Source organism: Phoenix dactylifera, chromosome 1 (assembly GCF_051530095.1).
Source record: "Phoenix dactylifera cultivar Ajwa chromosome 1, Ajwa_hap1_PhDact_Kaust_v1.1, whole genome shotgun sequence".
Taxonomy (NCBI): domain Eukaryota; kingdom Viridiplantae; phylum Streptophyta; class Magnoliopsida; order Arecales; family Arecaceae; genus Phoenix; species Phoenix dactylifera.
Genome location: NC_143190.1, coordinates 4,419,290 through 4,440,635, shown reverse-complemented (window position 1 = coordinate 4,440,635; position 21,346 = coordinate 4,419,290). Strand labels below are relative to the sequence as shown.

General features: G+C 37.7%; 1 protein-coding gene across 1 annotated transcript; it reads left to right on the top strand.

Annotated features, from left to right (window-relative positions):
* Positions 1-7,440: 7,440 nt before the first annotated feature.
* LOC103717913 (DEAD-box ATP-dependent RNA helicase 53-like) lies at positions 7,441-18,728 on the top strand. The gene is made up of 8 exons (XM_008806481.4): positions 7,441-8,073; positions 13,377-13,504; positions 13,642-14,050; positions 15,351-15,449; positions 15,603-15,827; positions 16,802-16,963; positions 17,628-18,251; positions 18,385-18,728. Exons 1-7 carry the CDS (start codon positions 7,654-7,656, stop codon positions 18,222-18,224), a joined length of 2,040 nt encoding a protein of 679 aa, XP_008804703.3. The 5' UTR covers positions 7,441-7,653; the 3' UTR covers positions 18,225-18,251; positions 18,385-18,728.
* Positions 18,729-21,346: the final 2,618 nt, after the last annotated feature.

Below are 21,346 nucleotides of genomic sequence, written 5' to 3'. Positions count from 1 at the left end.
CACTGACGTCCTGCGCGGACGTTTAAAATAGCCGTGGTAGCTTCGTAAAATTAGACATATCGAGGGGCGGTTCTTAAGACTCTCCACCGATAGCTCTGGTACGAAAACGCCTCCGTCGACCACCGACGCCCATCCCCTTCACTCCCGCTTCCGTCTTCTTCTCTCCATCGAGAGCATGGCTGGCACGTGCCGCCTCCGCGTCCCGGCACGTGTCTGGCTCCCCTCGCCGCCACCGTCCCCCCTCCTCGTTGGCGGTAACCACACCTCCTCCCGCTTCTGTACTCGCTAACCCTCACCCCTCTTCTTGGCTCTGGGAAACCCTACTTCTTCGAGTGAGAAACCCTAACCCCAACCCCAGCTTCCCCCATGGGAAGGTTCGAGCTCGACCACTTCAAACTCCAGCTCATTTACCACCATCTGCTCTCTCGATCCCTCGTCATCAAGATCCTCCTCGTCTCCGCCGCCGTCGCCGCGCTCCCCATCCTCCCCTCCCTCCGCGAGATCGACGCCTCCTCCGACGCCTGCGACGGCGCTCCCGTCACCACTGGCGCCTCCCTCCCGGCGCCAATTTTGGATGCCGTGATCCTGGATCTGATGGCCCGGAAGTGGCTTTGGCCCGGCGACCGCGCCCTTTGCGTCGGGCGCGGCTCCGGCCCGGCCGCCGCCGCCGCCGCCGCGGCAATGCGGAAGATGGGGGTCAACGCGGCGGTGGAGGCGATGGAGGGGTGCGGCGGGCTGCCGTTCAGGCGGGTGGCGTTCGACTTCGTGTTCTCCTCCGGGCTGGACCGGGCCGGGGCGCCGGCAAAGGTGGTGCTGGAGATGGAGCGGGTGCTGCGGCCGGGGCGGGTCGGGGCGATGGTGGTGAGCCGGGCGCGGCACGGGGGAGCGGTGAGGGCGGCGGCGCCAGTGGCGGCGCTGCTGAGGGCGTCGGAGGTGGTGGCAGTGCGGGCGCTGAACGGAACCTCGTCGGTGGCGGTCGTGGTGTTCAAGAAACGAAGAGGACTTCGGAGCTCGGTGTGAGGCGTTGCGATGGCGTCCAAATTTACGAGATTGCCCTGGGCTGGGCGATTTATTTCTCTGGTCGGACGGCGGGAGCGTGCGGCGGCCGGAGGCGAGAGATTAGTCCTTCGTCCGACTGTACCAGATTAGGACACGTGTCGCCTATATTTAGCGTGCCCTTATTTTTTTATTTTTTTAAAGTCTGATGAGTGGCCTTAGATTCTTTGGCTGAAGTAATGGATCCGTGACAAGATTAGAGTTTTCATTGCGGAGAATGCTTGTTATGGCGCTTAATTATAAAGAGGACTACTTCTTGGATGGCGCTTCTTCTTCCTCTTTCTTCTTCTCTTCTCTTCTCTCCTCTCCTCTCTTCTCCTCTTCTTTTCTTTTCTTTCTTCCTTTTCTTTTCTTTCTTCTTTTTTTTTTTTTTGGTACAATGGTTGCTCGTCTTACTTCAATGTAAGTGCAGCCAGCAGAATCAACAGCTACAATCTGACACAAATACGAAAAGGGTGCCCCCTGATATGGAAACGATCCATTCTACAGTTCTGTTCGCCTCTCGATACACGTGCACTATCTGAAAGACACTATACTTTCTCAGCATCAGACGAATGTCGCATAGCAGGAGACTTTCATCTACCCTCCATCACTTCTCTCATATCCAATCGATCACTATGGCCAAGTCTCGCTCAAGGATGATGCACTCAGCCGATAGTAGCAAGGATATAAGGAATTACATCTTAATATTTCTATTATTTGAGGACCTGATTCAAGTCCAAGATATATTCGTAATTTCGTGTGACATGAACTACAAGACTGGTTCATAATATGAGAAAATATAAAATAACATAAAAATTTTGTATAAAAATTCATTTAATTAATTCATAAATATGAAAGTATTATTAATTGGTTGAGTTAGTAAAGTCTCATTAGGTTTTTATCAGAGTGACCCATTCGACTGCTGCATTTCATTTTTCAGCAGTTATATTTGTGGGTCAATCCAAACCAGGCTAAATTATTATAATATAAAATTTTAAGGCTCTAACCTTATGAACATATGATTTTTTTTCTAACCCAATGACTATAATTCAAGAAATCAGAGAGAATTAGGTTGAGAAGTTGATTTGTAATTTAACATAATCTATGATTACTTTTCAGGATGGATATAAGTAGCATTCCTAATCTCATGCACCGCACATCAATTTTAAAAGGTTTCTATGATTACTGTAATATAATAGAATTAAAGTTTCTGCAATACAGAAGGTGGAATCGAGGCAATTTCATCAATTGTTTTCCCTTGTTATAGTTGCACAATAGTTTTAACGGAAGTATGTGACTAGAAGACTGTTACATCAAATAAATATTAGCAGTTTGCAACTGTTGATGATCGCATTACTTGATAAACGCAAAAGGAGCAATATATATGCATGTATCATTTTATTTATTTATTTATTTATTTATTTGGTTTTTTTTTTTTTTTGGGGGGGGGGGGGGGGGGGGGGGGTTTATAGAAAGGGAAAAACCATTAATCTTATTGGTTTGATCTGAATTTGGTTTTCAGTTAGATTCCAGTTTTGCATTTACAATGAATTCCTAATGCTTGGCAAAATTTATTTGGATATAAGTAACCATATTTTTAAAAAAAAAATTGACAAAGTGAAAAACATATAACATAATCAAGAAGTAAAACAATGACTTGATAAATTAGAGGCATTAGAAGGAGATAGCAGGCAAAACATAATACAGAATTCTACAATGTATATAATAAAGGGTTTTCAAGAAAGAAAATTTAGTGTCTGTCTCAAAGAAACCAATATCATAGTAAATACTAATCCCAATTGGCTAGGCTCAAAAAAAAATTAGCTCTTAATCACATAGCCATGATTCATCCCATGGTAGGGTAAAGAGATATGTTTTGAGAGCAAAACATGAGAATCATCAGTATGTGCCAGTAATCAGCTCGAACAGGCTAGGCCAAAAAGAACTAGCTCTACAAGCGATCAGCTCCGATTGGCTAGATCTAGAATAAATTAGGTTCTGATATGTGGCCAACGATCAGTTCCATTAGCTAGATCCGAACCATAGTCGAACTAGAGAGTTTTTATAATATCCATAATAAACTAATTTCTCATACATAAAAAGTAAACAGACTCATTTCAATAACATATGTAGTATCAACCAAAATTTCACATTTTATTTCACTATGCTGTACCAAAATAGAATAATCATTTCCTTTCAAATACAATGCAGGATTAAAATAGAAGTAATCATCTTTTTTTCAAATGTCTTGCAGTATTAAAATAGGGATATCATCTCATTTCAAACTCTGCAATTTTGCAACTAAATCATCGTTGTCATAATCATTCTGGAAAAAAAATTTATGCTTGATCCATAATTTTTGAATTACTCTTTTTATGCAAGCAAGCATAATAATTATAATCATGCATAATTTTTTAAAATTTCTAATTTTAAAATATTGCAATATTTTTCATCTCATTCATTGGTTCAAGGCTAAGCAATATGAATTTCGATTTTAAAATATATAGCATGCACTATAAAATCACCAGAGATAAAGAAAACTTACTGTCCTAAATCAATTAGATTCTAAAATCCTTTCGGTAAGACGAACCACAACCTTCGACATGTGGCTCGATCCTTAGACCTAATGCTTCTTGAAAGTTGAAAACTCTAATCAAAATAACTAACACCATTAGCTCACAATCAAGAGGAAAAAAACAAGAGATTTGAACGAAGAGAGAGAAGCTTAGTTTGAGTCTAATTAAGGGTCTGGTCTATTTGGTTCAGGTGGACCAGCAGAGAAAAGTTTAAGCCTAATCAGTTTTTGGGCCCAATCTAAATAGGTGAGATCACATTAGGGGATTGGTTTCTTCCACTTTTTTCTTTTTTTTTGGCAAAATATGGATGGTAAAGAGGGATGCTTCTTATCATCTCAAAGGGAAGATGGAGAGGAGGGAAGGAGGGATGGTAGTTTGGCAATGGCACGACGAGCGTGGCCAAGGGTCTCTAGTAGCAAGTTGGCGATGGTGGCCTGAGAATAAGGCTACTTAAGGCAGAAAATAGGATCTTGAGTTGGGTTAAATATCAGAAAACAGAGCTCAGCTTCAGGAAGAACTGATGAGGGTGAGGGAAGGGACTTACAAAAGTCGGCTAGGCTTGCCGACTTTGATTCAAAACAGGCCCAATTTGGGCTACTTCCCACAAGGGACCTAGAAACCAAAATGGAAATAGTAATCTAAACCTTGACCAAGATTAATCTTGAGTTTTATAAGTAATGGGATTCTGGAGTTATAGGAGATAAGTTATATTATTGGATGCTTGGTTGCTACTAACGCAATAGCGGGAAGAATTTGGTTAGTTTTCTTTATAGTTTAAGGAGAGCTTTAAACCTACATAATCGAGTAGGCTAAGCAAACAAAGGAGAGAGATGATTAATAAAATTATACTTGTTTTAGCTTTACCAATTACCATTATCTCTCACTTCTCTATATTATGTTCCTCTCCATGTTTCCACTTAAGTTGAACCCAAGAGGTTCCACAACAAACAGAGAAAGACAAAGGGAGAAAATTGATAGGGTCTAGAGGTATCCAACTATTTATTTCTATTGCAATGATTTCAATAGCTTGGTGGTGGTAGAACAATGCTATTGCTTTGATGCTTAATTGCATGCCACATGACATTGCCCTAGTTCTTTTGACCAACTGAAATAATGACACATTCAAATGTCATTTTTATCATTTTTTAACCAAAGGATAAGATTTCATAGCCTAAATTTCATAAATGACAAAGCATACTAAAGCAAAATCCCAAAGAAAGAGTATCATTATCTATCCCCAAATTTGGGCCCATGATGCATGCATTCACACTCTTAAAGTCTTGTTTATTTTTAGTAATGGTGTAGTTATTTAAACACAATGAAAAGAAACATGAGACTAGATAAAGATTAATCTGTCCGTAATTAAAATTAAATATGATAATGTAAAATTGCTTAATGATACTATTATTTTCTCTTATATGGAATTTCATCAAAGGGGGCAAAACTATAGCAGTCTCATTGCATTGGTTTCATTGAGGTTAAGCTTCTCATCAGCACAATTCGGGAACTTTATTTGTATATAAGTGATGATATGTTTGTAATTCTCTTTATTCTTTTAACTTTTAGATTAGAACTAAAGTTAAAGAGTCATGAATTGTGATATAGTCCCACTGATGCACTTTGATCTTTATTTCTTAACAGTATAAGGTCTTTGGATATTTATAACTCTTAACACTAATGAAAGGGAGGGTACTAGGTGACATTAGAATCAGGTCTCTTGTATGCTAAAATTTTGTCACCTATATCAATCATAGGTCAAGTGATATCAAGAGAGCAATCTAATGCATATGAGGTCTTTAAGGTAATGTTACAACAATGAGTAAATATATGAACACAATCTCATTGCATCTCGCAATAAATTAGTTTTCCAACTCATCTTGAATCATCCTCATCAAAGCTGGAACAAAATAGTTATGACCATGCAATGTTATTATTGTCGAGTCGATTGAACCAGTGAAAATAACTATATAGTGAAATGCAAATGAGAAAACTACCTTTGTCACTAGTTGATCTTTGGACATCACAAACTATGCCATCAATTGGATTTTGACTTTGAATTAACCTAAAATTTAAATGACAACATTGTAAAACCTGACCATGCCACTTTGGACTCTTCGATGAAGATATTCGATGCGGGTTCAACCTCCCTAAGATAAGGATATACCTAGCCTAGGGTTTTAAAATGCCTAGGGAAGAAAGATTAAAGAAAATTAGATTAATTTGAGTGCAAGTATGTCTAAACAAAAAACTAGAAGGGAAGTAATTGAAATGATACTAATCTAAGAATTTGATAGGAAAGGAAGATACTGGAACAACTTACTTTCCCCTTAAAACCTTCAAAAAAATAAAAATAAAGGATTAGGGCAGTATAATATGCCTAACTATATGAATATATGAGAAAAATAATTAAAAGAAGAAAAGAAAGACTAGGAACTTTCCCGAGACATGCAAACCTAGGTTGAGTCTTCTTGCAGCCATTTCGTCAAGTCCTCCACACCTTCCAGGATCTACCAAAGCACATAATTTTGGCATTTCTTAAAGTAGGGTGCTCTTAGACTCTTTAGGTTTGCTCTCATAAAAGCTTCAGAGCTCCTTAAAGAGGCTTATTATGGAGATTCCAGGACGATAGTTACCTTGGAGTCTGGAGGAGCTTATACAAGGCATTCAAGCAAGGTCTGGAGTTCATATATCTGATGTAAGACTACAAAATATAGAAATATGATAAAATAGCTTATAAGACTCCAATAAGAGTTTGAGGGGCTCTACGAAGCGCTAGGAACTATTCCAATTTGTTATAGGGCATTCCTAGTTCGAACTTTGTTACTTTTCCATGTTAAACCAAACATGCCAAAAGTACATTCCCAGGCATTCTCTTTCTAGGAATCTTCTTCCCATGAATCATATTTCTAGGGGGAAAATGCTTCTCGCGAACCAAACGAGCCCTAAGGGTGGTCGAAACACATACCTAATCAACTAGCACTTTGAGGCTAAAGTTGATACTTTCTTTGATTCCAGCCACAGTAAGTCCACCTGCAATTTAGGCTAAGATTGCATGATAGCGTGTGAGGGTTTTGGGCGACGGTGATCTGCAATGGTGGTTGAGGAAGAGGAGGAGGGGAAGCCACTGATGGTGGTAGGTATGGTGATGGAAGACCAATAGGTGGTAGGGTTTACCATATCTCTGTATCCTTTTAAGTCATAATAGGGAGAGGGATATCTTAGGAATAACAACGGTCATTACTTAACTGATGGTTTTAAAATTTTGGAATCTAAATATCACCCCCCCCCCCCCCCCCCCCCAGCACAGCCAGCTACATCACTATTAAGAATACTACAGAGTGCAGAAGGAACTAAAGACTGCTGGGACCATAGAAACTCTCTGGAATGCTGAGCAGCAAAGGTGGCGACCCAATCAGCAGCTTAATTCTTCTCTCGAAGGACATGCCTGACTTGGATAATCCGACACTTCCGTAGCATTTGACACACGTCGAACAGTATTGGATGCTCCACCTCCTCCTGCCTCTCTACTTGGAGGCAATCAATCAAGACAGCAAAATCTCCCTCCAAAATTATCCTGCCTACCCCCAGTACATGTCTCGCATGAGATAGCTCCTTCCATGCCGCCCTGAGCTCCGCCCCAAATGCCGAGGCCTCAAAGGAACAACGTCTTCCAACAGCAATCAGTCTGGAGTTATGGTTTTTGATCACAAATGCTACACCTGCCCAATCTTTACTGACGGACAGGCTGTATTTGGTAAATGGGCTGGACGTACGCTAATTTCAGATTAGACCTATTATCAGCCCAAGAACAGGAAACAGGAGCCTCGCTGGCGGGCTTGCTCACGACCCAATTCTGGCCATCCAAGCCCTTTCCGTCTTTCGCGCATAAATATCTTCTCGCCTCGCAAAACCCTTTCCGTGAGGTTTATACCGTATTCTGCCTCCCCCTTCTCTTCTGCTTCGCTCTCTTCCTCAAAACCCTAGCTGTTTTCTTGGGTTTATCTTCCCCTCTCTCTTCTTCCAGGATTTCTACCCCAAAATGATGAATTACTTGTTCCGGAGGTCGGCCTCGATCGCCTCCTCGGCGTCGAGGCAAACCCTAGCCGCCCTCGTCTCGTCGGAATTACTCCGTTTGCCGTCGTTGATCCCGTCGGAGCCCGTCTTTTCCGCCCCCGCCGCCGTTTCCCGTCCATCCCATCCGTTTCAGGGCTCCGCGGCCGTGGAGAAGCTCGGGTTTGGTGGCCTTCGAAGAAGGGAGTTCCATGTCTCGGCGGGGCCGCTGGGGTTCAGGGCTACGGACGTCGCGCGAGCGGAGTACGCTGTGGAGGAGTTCTATGATGAGGAGAAGGGGAGTGCAAAGGGAGGGGACGAGGGGCTGGAGATCGCCAGGCTAGGGATCTCGCAGGAGATTGTCTCTGATCTCGCGAGGAAGGGAATCACGAAGCTTTTTCCTATACAGGTATTTGTGCTTCTATTTGGAGGTTTTTATTGGTTTAGAGCGGTTTACGTTTTGTTATTTGCTGAGTGTAATTGGAACAATTTGGGCACAATCTGCTCTTCTCTGTTATTCGCTTTGGAATTGGAAGTCTCCATTTGCTAGACTAATTGGCCAGGAATGGGTGGAATACAAGGGGATGAATCTATTGATGTTCTCGAATACAACAAATTTATCCCAGTCTTTAAGGACAGTAAGAGGTCGTGTGGTGCCTTTGCTTTCAGTAAATTTTAATATTTAACGTATTGTTACTTGTAAAGTTACTGGATTTTAGATATTTTTTTTTATTTTAATTCTGTTGGACATGCAAGTATTGATCTTGTAGCTGGTTTAGTCCCATGTTTGCTGTTAGACATGCAAGTATTGATCTTGAGAATTTTTAACAAGAAATCTTGTAGTTCAAAAGGTAGATTTTACAGGTTCGGCGAGAAAATGGATTTACACTTCAACCAATTTTAGTTTAGATCATCTCCTTGAGGCCTTTAGATAGAAAAAACCCACGGGACATTCATAAATACTGGCAATAAATAATCTTGGTTGTTCTATTCTGAGACATTGCTAGGATAGATAAATCCTGGCTAACTATATCAATACATTCCTCCCAGATCATTCTCACTCCAACTCAGTGATGGGTTGCCCGTCCTCAAGGTCGGAAATCCAAGATCACCCAAGATAGTGATCTTGGGCTGAAAGTTAAGGACAAAAATATCCCTCTGTTTAATGACAAGAATTGATATATCAATATACTGTTAATATATTATATCAATATATTATATATGATATTATATTATATTGATACTATATGTATTATAGTTATGATATGTTATATTATAGTATATTATTTATCATATTATTATTCAACAATAATTTTGAATTATAATAGAAATATTATTGTACTTTATATTTAGATAATGAAATTATTTAATATCTTACTTCTATTTTCCTTATTAAAAAATATTATAACTATAAATAAAAATATTAATTCTATAATAACAATTAATATATCTTATAGGACTAATAAATATATTTTATAAAATATACTAATAATTAATATATAAATATATATTAATATTTATTATAATATATTTTATATGATTAATAAATATATTTTTATGAAGTATATTAGCGATAATTTTGGTATTATATGGTGAATGATCTTGGATTCTCATAGAATACCAAGAAGTTACTCGTGGATGCTAGAAAATTTTTAATCACTGGAATATAGCATACTAAACGTGATAATCTTATTAAATCATGGGAGTCAGATTAACCCAGGTAAGAATGACTAGTGATCTAAGATCATCTTGGTGATCCTATTTTGATCACCAAACGCTACCTAAAAGGAATGTTCGTTACTTAATCTACTTGTGCTCCTATTGAAAACTTTAGCTGAACCAAATGGGAAGGGATGCATAGAGTTCCTCATCAACACACAGTATCAGTGAAAGGCAATCTGTTCCTATCTCTATATATGTAATCCAGAGAAATGAATTACACAACTCTATTATGTCATCTAGTACAAAGGTAGACATGGAAACTGACATCAACTTGGAAACTTTGCATGCTTGCTGAACTTGGGAAAGTCCACAAATGAGAAAATATCACTTGATTTTTTTTTTCTGGTTTGAAATTGAGAGTGAAACTCCCGAGGACATTGTTTTAACCATGTTTGCAACTAGGATAGAGCTGCAACATAGGTTGTTTACATCTCTAGTCATTCACTTCATGACCATTTTTATAATCCTAATTATTACACATAAGTTTGATCAATTTAAATACAATTCTCCCTACTTTGCTAGTTGCTTCATAAGTTACATCATTTGTCTGCTGGGATATATATTTCTAGGATTAAATTTCATGTTCAAATGAACATTGGAATCACAAGAAAGTAGGTTTTTTTAAGCTATGGGCCTAGCCTCTTCCCAAACCATAAAAGCTTCTTCTACATGGTTCTCTAGATTTATAATGATATCTAGGTAGATGGATCTTAAATGTATCATATGATGAGTACCTCATGTGTGGATATAAGAATCTAGACTTGCTGGCTCCCTCATTTTACTATCTTCTATTTAACCTAATATGAACTTAGTAACCAGATAAACTAATCACCATTTTTTTGCTTTGTATTATCGATATCCCAAGAAACAATCACTATATGGGTAAAACTATCATATAGTTGTAGAAACTGAAATTAAAAAACCCACTAAATTAGGATTTCTCTATCAGTGTGCGTCATTTCAAGGCAAACAGGTCGTTTATCATGAAGAGGATGAAGTGAGAATGATTCAGAATTCTTGAGGGGTGGAATCATGCAGTACTAGACACAAGATAGATCCTCCATAGAACAACGCTTCTTTCAAATAAGCCAATTCATTTGGGTAGAGTGTTAAAACTCTGTTCCCATGACTTATATAAAGAAATGAATAAGCAGATTAGGGAAAATTAGCTGTTTGTTCATTAGTTCTCTTTGGCAAACATTCCTAACAGGGTTTTTAATTTTTTATGTTCAAACTACATTTTAAGCGTTGATTGATATTTTTGGGCAGCTTTTTGATATGGGCTGACGCCATAAAGGGAACTTGTTGAATAATCGATGACTAGAACATCATGGAAGAAGAGCAGTCTGGCTGACATAGAACCAATAACCTTGTGGTTGAAATTAGTTCATTTGTATGCTACAGATTAGCAACTTGACATGAGAGAGGACACATAAGAACATCTAGCAGAAATTCAGGTCCACGGATATGAATATGAAATTGCATAATGATGTCAATAACAATTTGAGGTCCATGTTAGTATGCAGTTGTTTATGTATAAATCATGTACCAAACTCAATGAACCTTCAGTTCAAAAAATGATGGACAATGGCATTGTTTTACACTCTGTGAGATTTGATATATCTTTGTCAACTGCCGTGCTACTAGATGTTGATAGTTTACAGGATTCCAACTAATTCTTCATTGGCAAAAAGATTCCTTTGTGGTGTTTCAATGATCTTATCAATGGATGCAGACTCCTCTAGTGTTGTACAAGTGTTACTTTGTCTGCCAGGCAGAATAAAAAAGGCATTCTAATGAACTTTTTCTAGCAATTCGATACTCACATACAACCTTAAGAAAAGAGAAGTAGAAATATTGAGGACCGATCTTTCTTGTATTCATGAAATGACAAGTAGAAAGAAATGGCCAGAACCTATTAGATTGCTAAATGGCCTCTTTGTTTGTTTATTTGTGTCAGATATGTTTAGCTATACTACTAATAATTCCAATTGGGCCTGCAGTCATCAGATTGCAGTTGTTGCATACGGACACCTATTATCATGTAATTGTACTCTGGCTGCAAGAAGCTGCTGAGTTTGTCGCATGAGTTTTGTTGCATGTTCTGTCAGTGCTAGCCTATTCAACAAAATCTGCAAAGAACTGTTCATGTATTCCATTGATATGGGCATAGATCATATTTTTTGATGGTCAATGTCATTGCTGTAGGTGTCATCATCCAAGCCGTTTACCATCTTATAAGGGTTGGCCTTGGAGCATCGCTTTAGACTAAAAGGTGTTGCGGAAGGATTAAATATATAATCATGATGCTAATTGTTATAAATAATATTAGATTTTCAAGAAAATATATAACCTTTTGACACGTAGACATATATACATGTACATATAGATGGACATGTACATGTGGACTTATATGTATAACTATATGTATACAAATATGCATACCTACATTTATGTCTGTTTTGCGTGTATACATATAGAGTAGAGCTAATATGTGGGTGCCCACACAACAGCCTAGATAAGGTCGGTCCTTACCTTATGATCTGGTGTCTGACATCGATGATCCGAGTTGTTGGATGTGATCTACTATCTCTAAACTACTCATTATTAAAAAATCATATGATTTGGAAATCTCTAGTCTATGCATCAAATGTTAAAAAGTAGAAAAAATGATATTATAAATAACAGAAAATGATGCACATTTTTTGACCATTTATTGCATAAACCAGGGATCTCTAAATCACATGATTTTTGATAGTAAAAATTATATATAGTAAATGTATAAAGTAGAGGGAATCTGTGGGCGCCCACAACAAGCCAAATAAGATTGGTCCTGATGGACAATTGAAGACCCAACACCGATGATTTGAGCCGTTGAATATGATTTAATATTTTTAAATTTCTTACCATCAAAGAATCATGTGCTTTTGAGATCCTTAGCATGTGCATTACTTATGCACTTATTGGTCCATACCGGGGGCCTGTCCAGTTTGGACCAAACTTATTTGGGTTGTTATGTGGATGCCTATATATTAGCTCTACTACACACACACACACACATATTTAGTATGTTGATAAGTCCATTGTGAACATTTAGTGCTTATAAATAGGGAGAATAGACATACGTGGATTTCATTATATAATTTCTATGTTTATGGTGTCTAATCTTTAAAAGATTTATCAACCATGTGATGACTAGCTCTTATGGTAGGAAGTTGTTAGTTGTACTATATCACTGTTTGTTCAATTGCTGTACATAAATGCATCAAGGACTTGGACTCGTGTAACTGCTTTTCTAGATGTCCTCCTCCATAGTATGTTAATGTACTCCATGCATATATCAGCTTCCTTCCAAGTTGCAAGGATGTTGTATGTTGGAACCTGCTAGAACATATAATGTAAGGTATAGAGAAGACTGGTGCAATACTGAGAGTGATGGTACTTCTACTATTACCTACGTCAGCTATTTATTTGTTTTATGTGGCTAAGACAAAGCTAGAGGATCTAGATAGGAAATATTGATTATATTAAATTAGATTATAGTAGTCTAAGTTTCATGTATATTTGTACCAGTCTGTTCTGGACTTGCGATACTGTACCTGTAGGGAACTGATACCTGTTAAGCCTCTTGTATGAATGTTGGTATGAAGAGCCGTATCATCATCGGAACACTGTACATTTTGTGTACCCATTTGGATACCCAAACTGGTATTTAAGACCTTGATTGCTGCAATAACCAAACCAACTGCTTTAGTGTTTTTTCCTGTTGGTGGTGATGAACATCTTTAGCAGGATACTCCTAGCCCAAACACATAATCAGGCACATTTATGTCTTTGTTTGAATACATTGACTTTGATTATTTTGTGTTTTTATGCAGAATTATATTGTTTATTCTTTTGTTACCAAATTTGTATATGCATGTAAAATTGTCCTCAACTATGAGATGCTACCATTATTTTGATTAACGTTGGTTTTGGCTTATTGTCTAGAGAGCTGTCCTTGAACCAGCAATGCAAGGACAAGACATGATTGGTCGGGCGAGGACTGGGACGGGGAAAACTCTTGCTTTTGGTATTCCTATCATGGATAAAATTGTCCGCTTTAATGCTAAGCATGGGTTAGTTCATTGATGACAACATGCAAAAATTTGTTAGTTATATGAAGTCTTATGCAGCCAAGTAATACTACTAGTTTTCATCTGTTTAATGAAGAAAATGTATTGTAATGATTATGCATTTCCATCGACATTTGCAGGCGAGGTAGGAATCCTTTGGCCATAGTCTTGGCACCTACTAGAGAACTTGCTCGACAAGTGGAGAAGGAATTCAGGGAATCTTCCCCCTTGGACACGCTCTGTGTCTATGGAGGTGTACCAATTCAAAGTCAAATGAGAACACTTGATTATGGTGTTGATGTTGTAGTAGGAACGCCTGGACGAATTATCGATTTGCTTAAGAGGGGTGCCTTAAATTTGTCAGAAGTCCAATTTGTTGTTCTTGATGAAGCTGATCAGATGCTTGCTGTGGGGTTTGATGAAGATGTAGAGATAATATTAGAAAAATTACCCCCGAACCGTCAAAGCATGATGTTCTCTGCAACAATGCCAAGTTGGATTAGAAGGCTTACCCAGAAATACCTAAAAGATCCAGTTACTATTGACCTTGTAAGTGTTATAAGTCATCTATTGTTTTTGTTAGCTTATTAGAGCACTCACATGAATGCTTTCATCTCTATCTGGAATCAAGTTAATGAATGTGGAACATTGTCATTTTTTCATGAAAATATTTCTAAAATGTTGTATCCTTCTGAATGCTTTTGCTTCATCTCCATTTTATCCAAAGGAAAATGATCTCCAGATTAAGCAATGCCTTGCAAGAAGAGAAGATAAGATTTTTTTTTTCTTTTTGGCTTTGAATATGGACTTAGCTGAGTTTCTCATAGCTGCCTTTTTAGCCATATTTTATAGACCTTGTCACCATTAGTTAGGGTTGCCTATTTTAATTCTTTGCCACTCACTTCATTTTAGGAGTCTCCAGTCATTGCAAGCTTTGCCGGGTCCTGCATGATACTCTATGTTTGGATTTTAGGTTTTAATGTTTGTCCAACTTGCTTGTTGTTCAAGGAAAAAACCCGAACTCTTGCTTCATGGTTTGCATATGTCCTTGGTTGCAAGTCACCTTACCACTTTATAGATTCTTTATTGCCCTATCCTCATTGATGGAACTTCTGAACTTCTCTAAAAGATTCAATAACTTTCCATGTTAGATCATATACTCACGCTGCATTCTTTCTTTTGCTTGGATCATATAATGCTACTCACCATATTATATGTGCACCATTTTGACATAAATTGCACGGCCTAACCTCTTGTCATACAGTAGAATATTTGACCTGACAATGCTGGAATGTGATTAGCACACTACCACTCGCATGCTATAATATTTTATCTGATTACTCAAACTCTACTTTTTTTTTGGGTCTATGGATTCAAATTGAAATAAATACTCTGTTTTATTGATTTCCCTGCTTGAAGAGAAAGGCTAATTCAACATGTCTATGTACTGATCAGAATTAGATGCAGGGTTCACTATAAAAGAGTGGTGTGGCTCAGAAAGCATGTATATAACATCATCTTTTGAGATTTACATGAAACACTTTTACGAAATAGTACATGTCAACATATAGAAATTTTATAATATATTTAAATTATTTCTGAATGATGAAATACTCATCTATCAGAGTTCTCTTCACAATTGTTCAACCACAAATGCCATCTGCTCACAAATGTCTTACTTCTGGCCCCCCTAGTGCAACATCGCAAAACCCTCACAGGCAGATACATGCTTATTAAACCTTATTCTATTTTATAATAAGTACTTTGTTATCTTTAATTTTATTTGATATTTATTGAGAAAAGCATCTTATCGCTGGAACTAATTGAGGATTTCTTTTTCCCCTTTCAGGTTGGTGACTCTGACCAAAAATTAGCGGAAGGAATTACTCTTTACTCAATTGCTTCAGATAATTATTCAAAGCCATCAATTCTTGGGCCATTAATAAAGGTACATGTTTGGCAACCCCCCTCCCCCCTCCTCTCCCAAAAAAAATGAAAGAAAAAAGGGGAAAATTTGCCCAATTGGTCTCTTTTGCAACTTGACTTCACCTTTGTTGAGCACAGCGTGTAAAATTCATTCTTCTGGATGTTTCTTTTATAGGAACATGCTAAAGGAGGCAAATGCATAGTGTTCACTCAAACAAAACGTGATGCAGATCGGCTGGCTTATGTTATGGGTCGGAGTTTTGGATGTGAGGCTCTTCATGGTGACATTTCACAGAATCAGAGAGAGAGAACACTTGCTGGCTTTCGGGATGGTCGCTTTAATATTTTAATAGCTACGGATGTTGCTGCTCGTGGATTGGATATACCTAATGTTGATTTGGTAAGTATTTTTGCTTTTCAAAGTCATGAGTTTAAACGGAATTTATCTACTTGTATTTGGAGTTCTAATGATATATACTTGTTCTTATAAAAGCATTTCATTATTTCCATAAACTAATTTTTATTGAAGCCTCGTTTTGTTATCAATTTATATATGGTCTGGAAAAGAAAATTTTACATGCTTTCTTGGCCGTATAATTCTTTTCTTTCACTATCTTGCAAAGGATAGGAACTTGATTCAGCAATAAGGACATACTTTAATCGTCTTATGGGGCAAGTTACTAATTGCATTGGTTATGTTGCACTTTAAGATGCCTTTTAATCATCTTGCGTAGCAGTGGGTTGAGTTTGAATGCTTTCTATGTCAAAAAATTTGCACCAAATGCATGCCAAATGGTTGTTAAAGGAATATTATTCAAAGAACTTCATGAACTTCTTTCCTGATTACGGACAAATAAGATCAGCAACACAAATCTCCAGTTGGTTGGCCTAGTTTTGGAAATGCATCTTTTCAAATTGAAGAGGCTGGTTCTGAAGCTTACAATTGTTTGGTTGGTGCTGGTACAATAGTACCAAAAATGCAGAGTGATGTTCTTGGTTATTCGTGGGCATAATGATGTCTGTTGTTTTTTGTTTCTACTGAATCCAATGGTTTTAGTAGAAGGGGAAGGCGCATAAAGTTGCATATGATTTGTTTGTATTTGTATCATGGATATTATGAATGCCTAGCGTTATCTATTTACATGGCACTTGTTTATGTCCTAGGAAGAAATGCTACTTTATTGACTAAATTTTGTTTAAACTTGAAATTGATTAGTAAATGTCTCTGATGTGGTGTCTGTTTACATCCTTTGTGGCCTGTCGAGGAACACCTTTATTTGCTCTCCCCCCAACCTCTCCCCTTTCTATTATACTGATTCATTACTGGAGATTGCTTTACTAGACTTTTTCACTAATTTGCCCCTCCTTACCCAGGTGTTACACTATGAACTACCGAACACATCTGAGCTATTTGTTCATAGATCCGGTCGAACGGGGCGAGCTGGGAAGAAAGGAAGTGCCATTCTTATTTACACTAATGAGCAAACTCGAGCTGTCAGGGGCATTGAGCAAGATGTTGGATGCAAGTTTACCGAGGTACAGTTGTTTTTTTTAAATTAAATTTTACTCTCAAGGTTCATTTATTACAACACACTAAATATTATCCACCTGGCACATGCCAAACAATAATACCGGTTATTTATCAGAAAATTGCAGAGTGTTGAGGTTGTGCTATAGAATATTTCTGGTTCAAGGCTAAAAATATATATTTAAGGCATTATGCTATTGTAATAATTTCAAATATAATCATGTATTTCTTGTTTCGGTTATCAGATTCTTTAAAGGTGCATACTAATTTTACTGGAAGCCAAAACGCTAATCAAGTTCTCCATATGGCGATTGCATTGACCCGATGAAAGTGATATAAAAGCCTGTGTGGCCTGGGTCTCGACCTACAATTATGCCAAATGGATATGGTTAATGGAAATGACCGATGCTTTTATTTTGTGTGTGTGTGTGTGTGGGTACACATGCATATACATAGATATACACACGTACATAAGCATACATACATATGCATATGCACATATACATACATTCATATACATATACATATGAATGTATACATGATTTGTGGCTTATTTATTATGCTACCTTTGACATTTGTATTATAGTCATTTTCCTTTTTCTTTGTATCTAGAAATCCATGGGGAACTTGTTTAACATGACTGCTACCTTATAACCTTTTTGTTTATTTCAGCTTCCAAGAATTACAGTAGAGGGTGGAGGTGAAGACATGTTCGGTGGCATGGGTGGTCGGTTTGACACCTACGGAGGTGGCCGAATGGGTGGCTCAGGTTTTAGTCGTGGAGGTGGTTATGGTGGCTCTGGATTTGGCCGTTCTCGCAGTTTTGATGGTTCTGGTGGCTTTGGTGGTTCCTCTGGCCGCAGCACTAGATATGGCGAATCTGGGTCAGGCCGTTTTGGTTCCTTTGGTGGTTCCAGTTCAGGTCAATATGGTGGGTTTGGTGGTTCTTCCTTTGGCAGATCTGGTGGTTTTGGTAACTCAGGTTCAGGGCGTGCTGGTGGTTTTGGAGATTCCGCTTCCAGGCGTTCTGGTAGTTTTGGTGACTCTGGTTCAGGGCATTTTGGTAGCTCCGGTGACTCAAGCTCAAGACATTTTGGTAGTTTTGGCAACTCTGGTTTTGACCGTTCTAGCAGTCTTGGTGGCAACTCCAGCCCAAATGGTGGCTTCGGTGGATCTGGTGCAAGCAATTTTGGCACTTATGGTGGAGGTTCTGGAAAGGATAATGCTGATGATGCTTGGCCAGGAAGATCTTTTATGAGTTCATCTTAGGCTTGTATTCTACTTAATATTGAAATTGTAAGTTTGCCTGCTCTTGAGTGATGCATTCTTCGTACTTCAATTCTTACCCCTGTGACAAGCGTTATTTCACCAGTGAATAGCCTGGTGATTCTGGCAAATTGATTCACTTCCCGTTATTTTGGTTTGATAGGTAGTGGATGACAGTATTCCTTAGAGGTCTGATTTCCAGACAACAGCAACAGAAGCCAGTTGGCTTCGGTGAGGGATCAGCATCCGGTTTCATTTCTCCACCAAGAGGGCCTCAGGACAAGTTTACAGCTAGATATACGAGGCTATAAACTATGAAGCTTCAGGTTCTTTTAACTACCAAGGATAGTAATTTTTATGTTTCTACCATCAATTGATGTATGATTGGTGATTTTTGGGAGCTGTATACTTGTAGGCTACACCAAGAATCATATGACTTTTAAAATTTTTGTTCGTCCTGTTTTGTCTTATTATATTCCTATCATGAAAGAGGATTGCATTTTGATAGTGTTTGTTGGCTGACTGATCGTATGATTTTTAAGTCCCACAATGTCTATAGCTTCCATTATTGGTTTTTGAGAAGAACAGCTTCCATTTTCATTTTAGTTAATTCCTTATGCATAAAAATTAGTCTCCATTTGTTCTATGCTAGGCTTTGATTTTTTTTAATTTGTTGGATGTATATGAGGTTAATTAGAATCGTGAATAAGCAAAATATTTTGGTTAGGGAGGATGAGATGAAAGAAAGATGGGGGATTTGTTTTGCTAAGCTATTTAATGAAAGTCATGTAATCCATTTAGAATAGCTTACTAGATTCATTAAGGATAGAAATATCAAATATATATGTAAAATTAGAGTATCTAACAAAAAGATGCTGAGAGATGAAAAGCGATAGGATTTGACATCTTTATTAAGGTTTGGAAGTGTTTAGGTGATGTGGAAACTTGATTAAATTATTTGTTTAATAAGATTTTAAAGATTTAGAAGATGCTTGATGAATAGAGGAAGAGCACTATAGTATTAATTTATAAGAATGAAAGTGATATTCAGAATTATTCTAACTATTATGGTTTTACGCACAGGTCATACTATGAAATTTTGCTAGAGGTGGATTGAGTACAGATTGAGATGGTGCAAATATATCATAGAACTAATTTGATTTTATGCTAGAAAGGTCTACTATGGAAGTTTTTTCTCTCCTTCGGATGTTAATATATAATACAAAGAAAAGAGACGCGATCTTTGTATGACTTTTTTAATTTATAAAAAACATGTAATAGAGACTATAAAGAAGTCATATAGGGGTGTTTGAAAAGAAATAAGTTTCTATTAGTTATATTAATATGATTAAAGTCATGCATATTGAAATGGTTACTAGTTTAAAAACTACTGATGGTAATATTATTGAGTTCCGATTACAATAAAATTACATCAAGGATCTACTCTAAGATCTTATCTTTTTGTGCTAGTTTTGGATAAACTCACTAGACATATTCGGGACAATATTTCTTGATGCATGCTATTTGTAGATTGGTGGCTCCTCGCACCTCATGGGGAATTGCAAGATGGATAACAAGTTTTATGGTTGGATATGGTAATCGCGGCATGCCACCATTGTTAGATTGCTAGAAAAGAGATAAAAGGCAGGTGAGAATGATAGTAGCGTAATTTCAGATGTTTTGATCTTTAAGAATTTTTGTTACCGTATGGTATTTGGAAAGAAATAAGTTTCTATTAGTTATATTAATATGATTAAAGTCATGCATAATGGAATGGTTATTAGCTTAAAAACTACTGATGGTAATACTATTGAGTTTCGATTATAGTAAAATTATATCAAGGATCTACGCTAAGCTCTTATCTTTTTGTACTAGTTCTGGATAAGCTAACTAGGCATATTCAGGACGATATTTCTTGATGCATGCTATTTGTAGACTATTGGCTTCTCACACCTCATAGAGAATCACAAGACGGACAACAAGTTCTACGATTGGATTTGGTAATCGCGGCGTGCCACTGTTGTCAAATTGCTGGAAAAGGGATAAAAGGGAGGTGATAATGATGGTAGTGTGGTTTCAGATGTCTTGACTTTGAAAAATTTTTGCTACCGTTGCTTGCTTAAAAGAGGAGGTGAGATGCAACTGGAGATATGAGGTATTCTATTACAATAAATAAAATTAGAGTTCTACTAGGAAACTAAGGCATGTAATTTGAGATATAAAAGCAATGATACCCTAAAGATAAAGATAAGCTGATTATTTGATTGGTAGAAGAAGTGCTTTTGTTTAGATTATAATTTGGTGTTTGTAAGCTGCTCCCATTAATTGTGGGGATAGGTGTCATTACTTACCTTTGATACTTGTCCTTGATGATTTGCGCTATGTAGGTCACTATTATCATACATGGCAATTATGTTCCCTCCACTACTATATTCTAAGTAGTTGGATCACTTGTCCATAATTTAGATAATGGTAAGATAGGCGTGTCTTCTAGTTAGTTTGTGCCAAGTGGCCCATTATGCATGACCATCATTTTCCTCCACTACTCCCATATTCTGGATAGCTCTACTATTCATCAAAGACCTTGTCCATAAAAGATCTCATCCTAGGTCGATATCTCTGATCCTTCTTGGTCTACACCACATTCACTCGGCCTATACCTTTCTTGATGTATCAGCCTTTAGATCACAATCATCGGTGTGGATGTAGTGTAAACAATACCTTCCCTATCCTATCAGCCTGATGGTTAGGAGAGTGATGGGATATATCGGACACCATATCTATCAACCTAATTTGGAACTTAATATCATTCAACTTAGCCGATTTGAAGACGATGGTGAGTTTGGTAGAGGTGAGATTCAAACTTGAGCTGCAGGTAGAAAATATGGAAGATTTGGTAGAGGTAAGATCTATAGTCGTACTTAGTGGATAAGGATGATTTGGAGGGAGAGACATCTAATATGGCTGATGCCTTGTCCTTGGGAATACTATTGGTATTTAGTAGTTTGCTCTCAGCAAATGGATTTGGGGTATGTGACTGTCCATGAAGAGAAAATGGAAGCTTCCATTGACATTGTTGCCTCCTCAGTCCTTGCAATGGAGGTAGACAATATTATAGGGTAATA

Excerpts from the sequence above, each read along its gene's own strand:
- LOC103717913 (XM_008806481.4), top strand. The coding sequence starts at position 7,654 with ATGATGAATTACTTGTTCCGGAGGTCGGCCTCGATCGCCTCCTCGGCG. Across the intron at positions 8,074-13,376 it reads CGAAGCTTTTTCCTATACAG|AGAGCTGTCCTTGAACCAGC; the intron begins GTATTTGTGCTT and ends CTTATTGTCTAG. Across the intron at positions 14,051-15,350 it reads ATCCAGTTACTATTGACCTT|GTTGGTGACTCTGACCAAAA; the intron begins GTAAGTGTTATA and ends TTCCCCTTTCAG.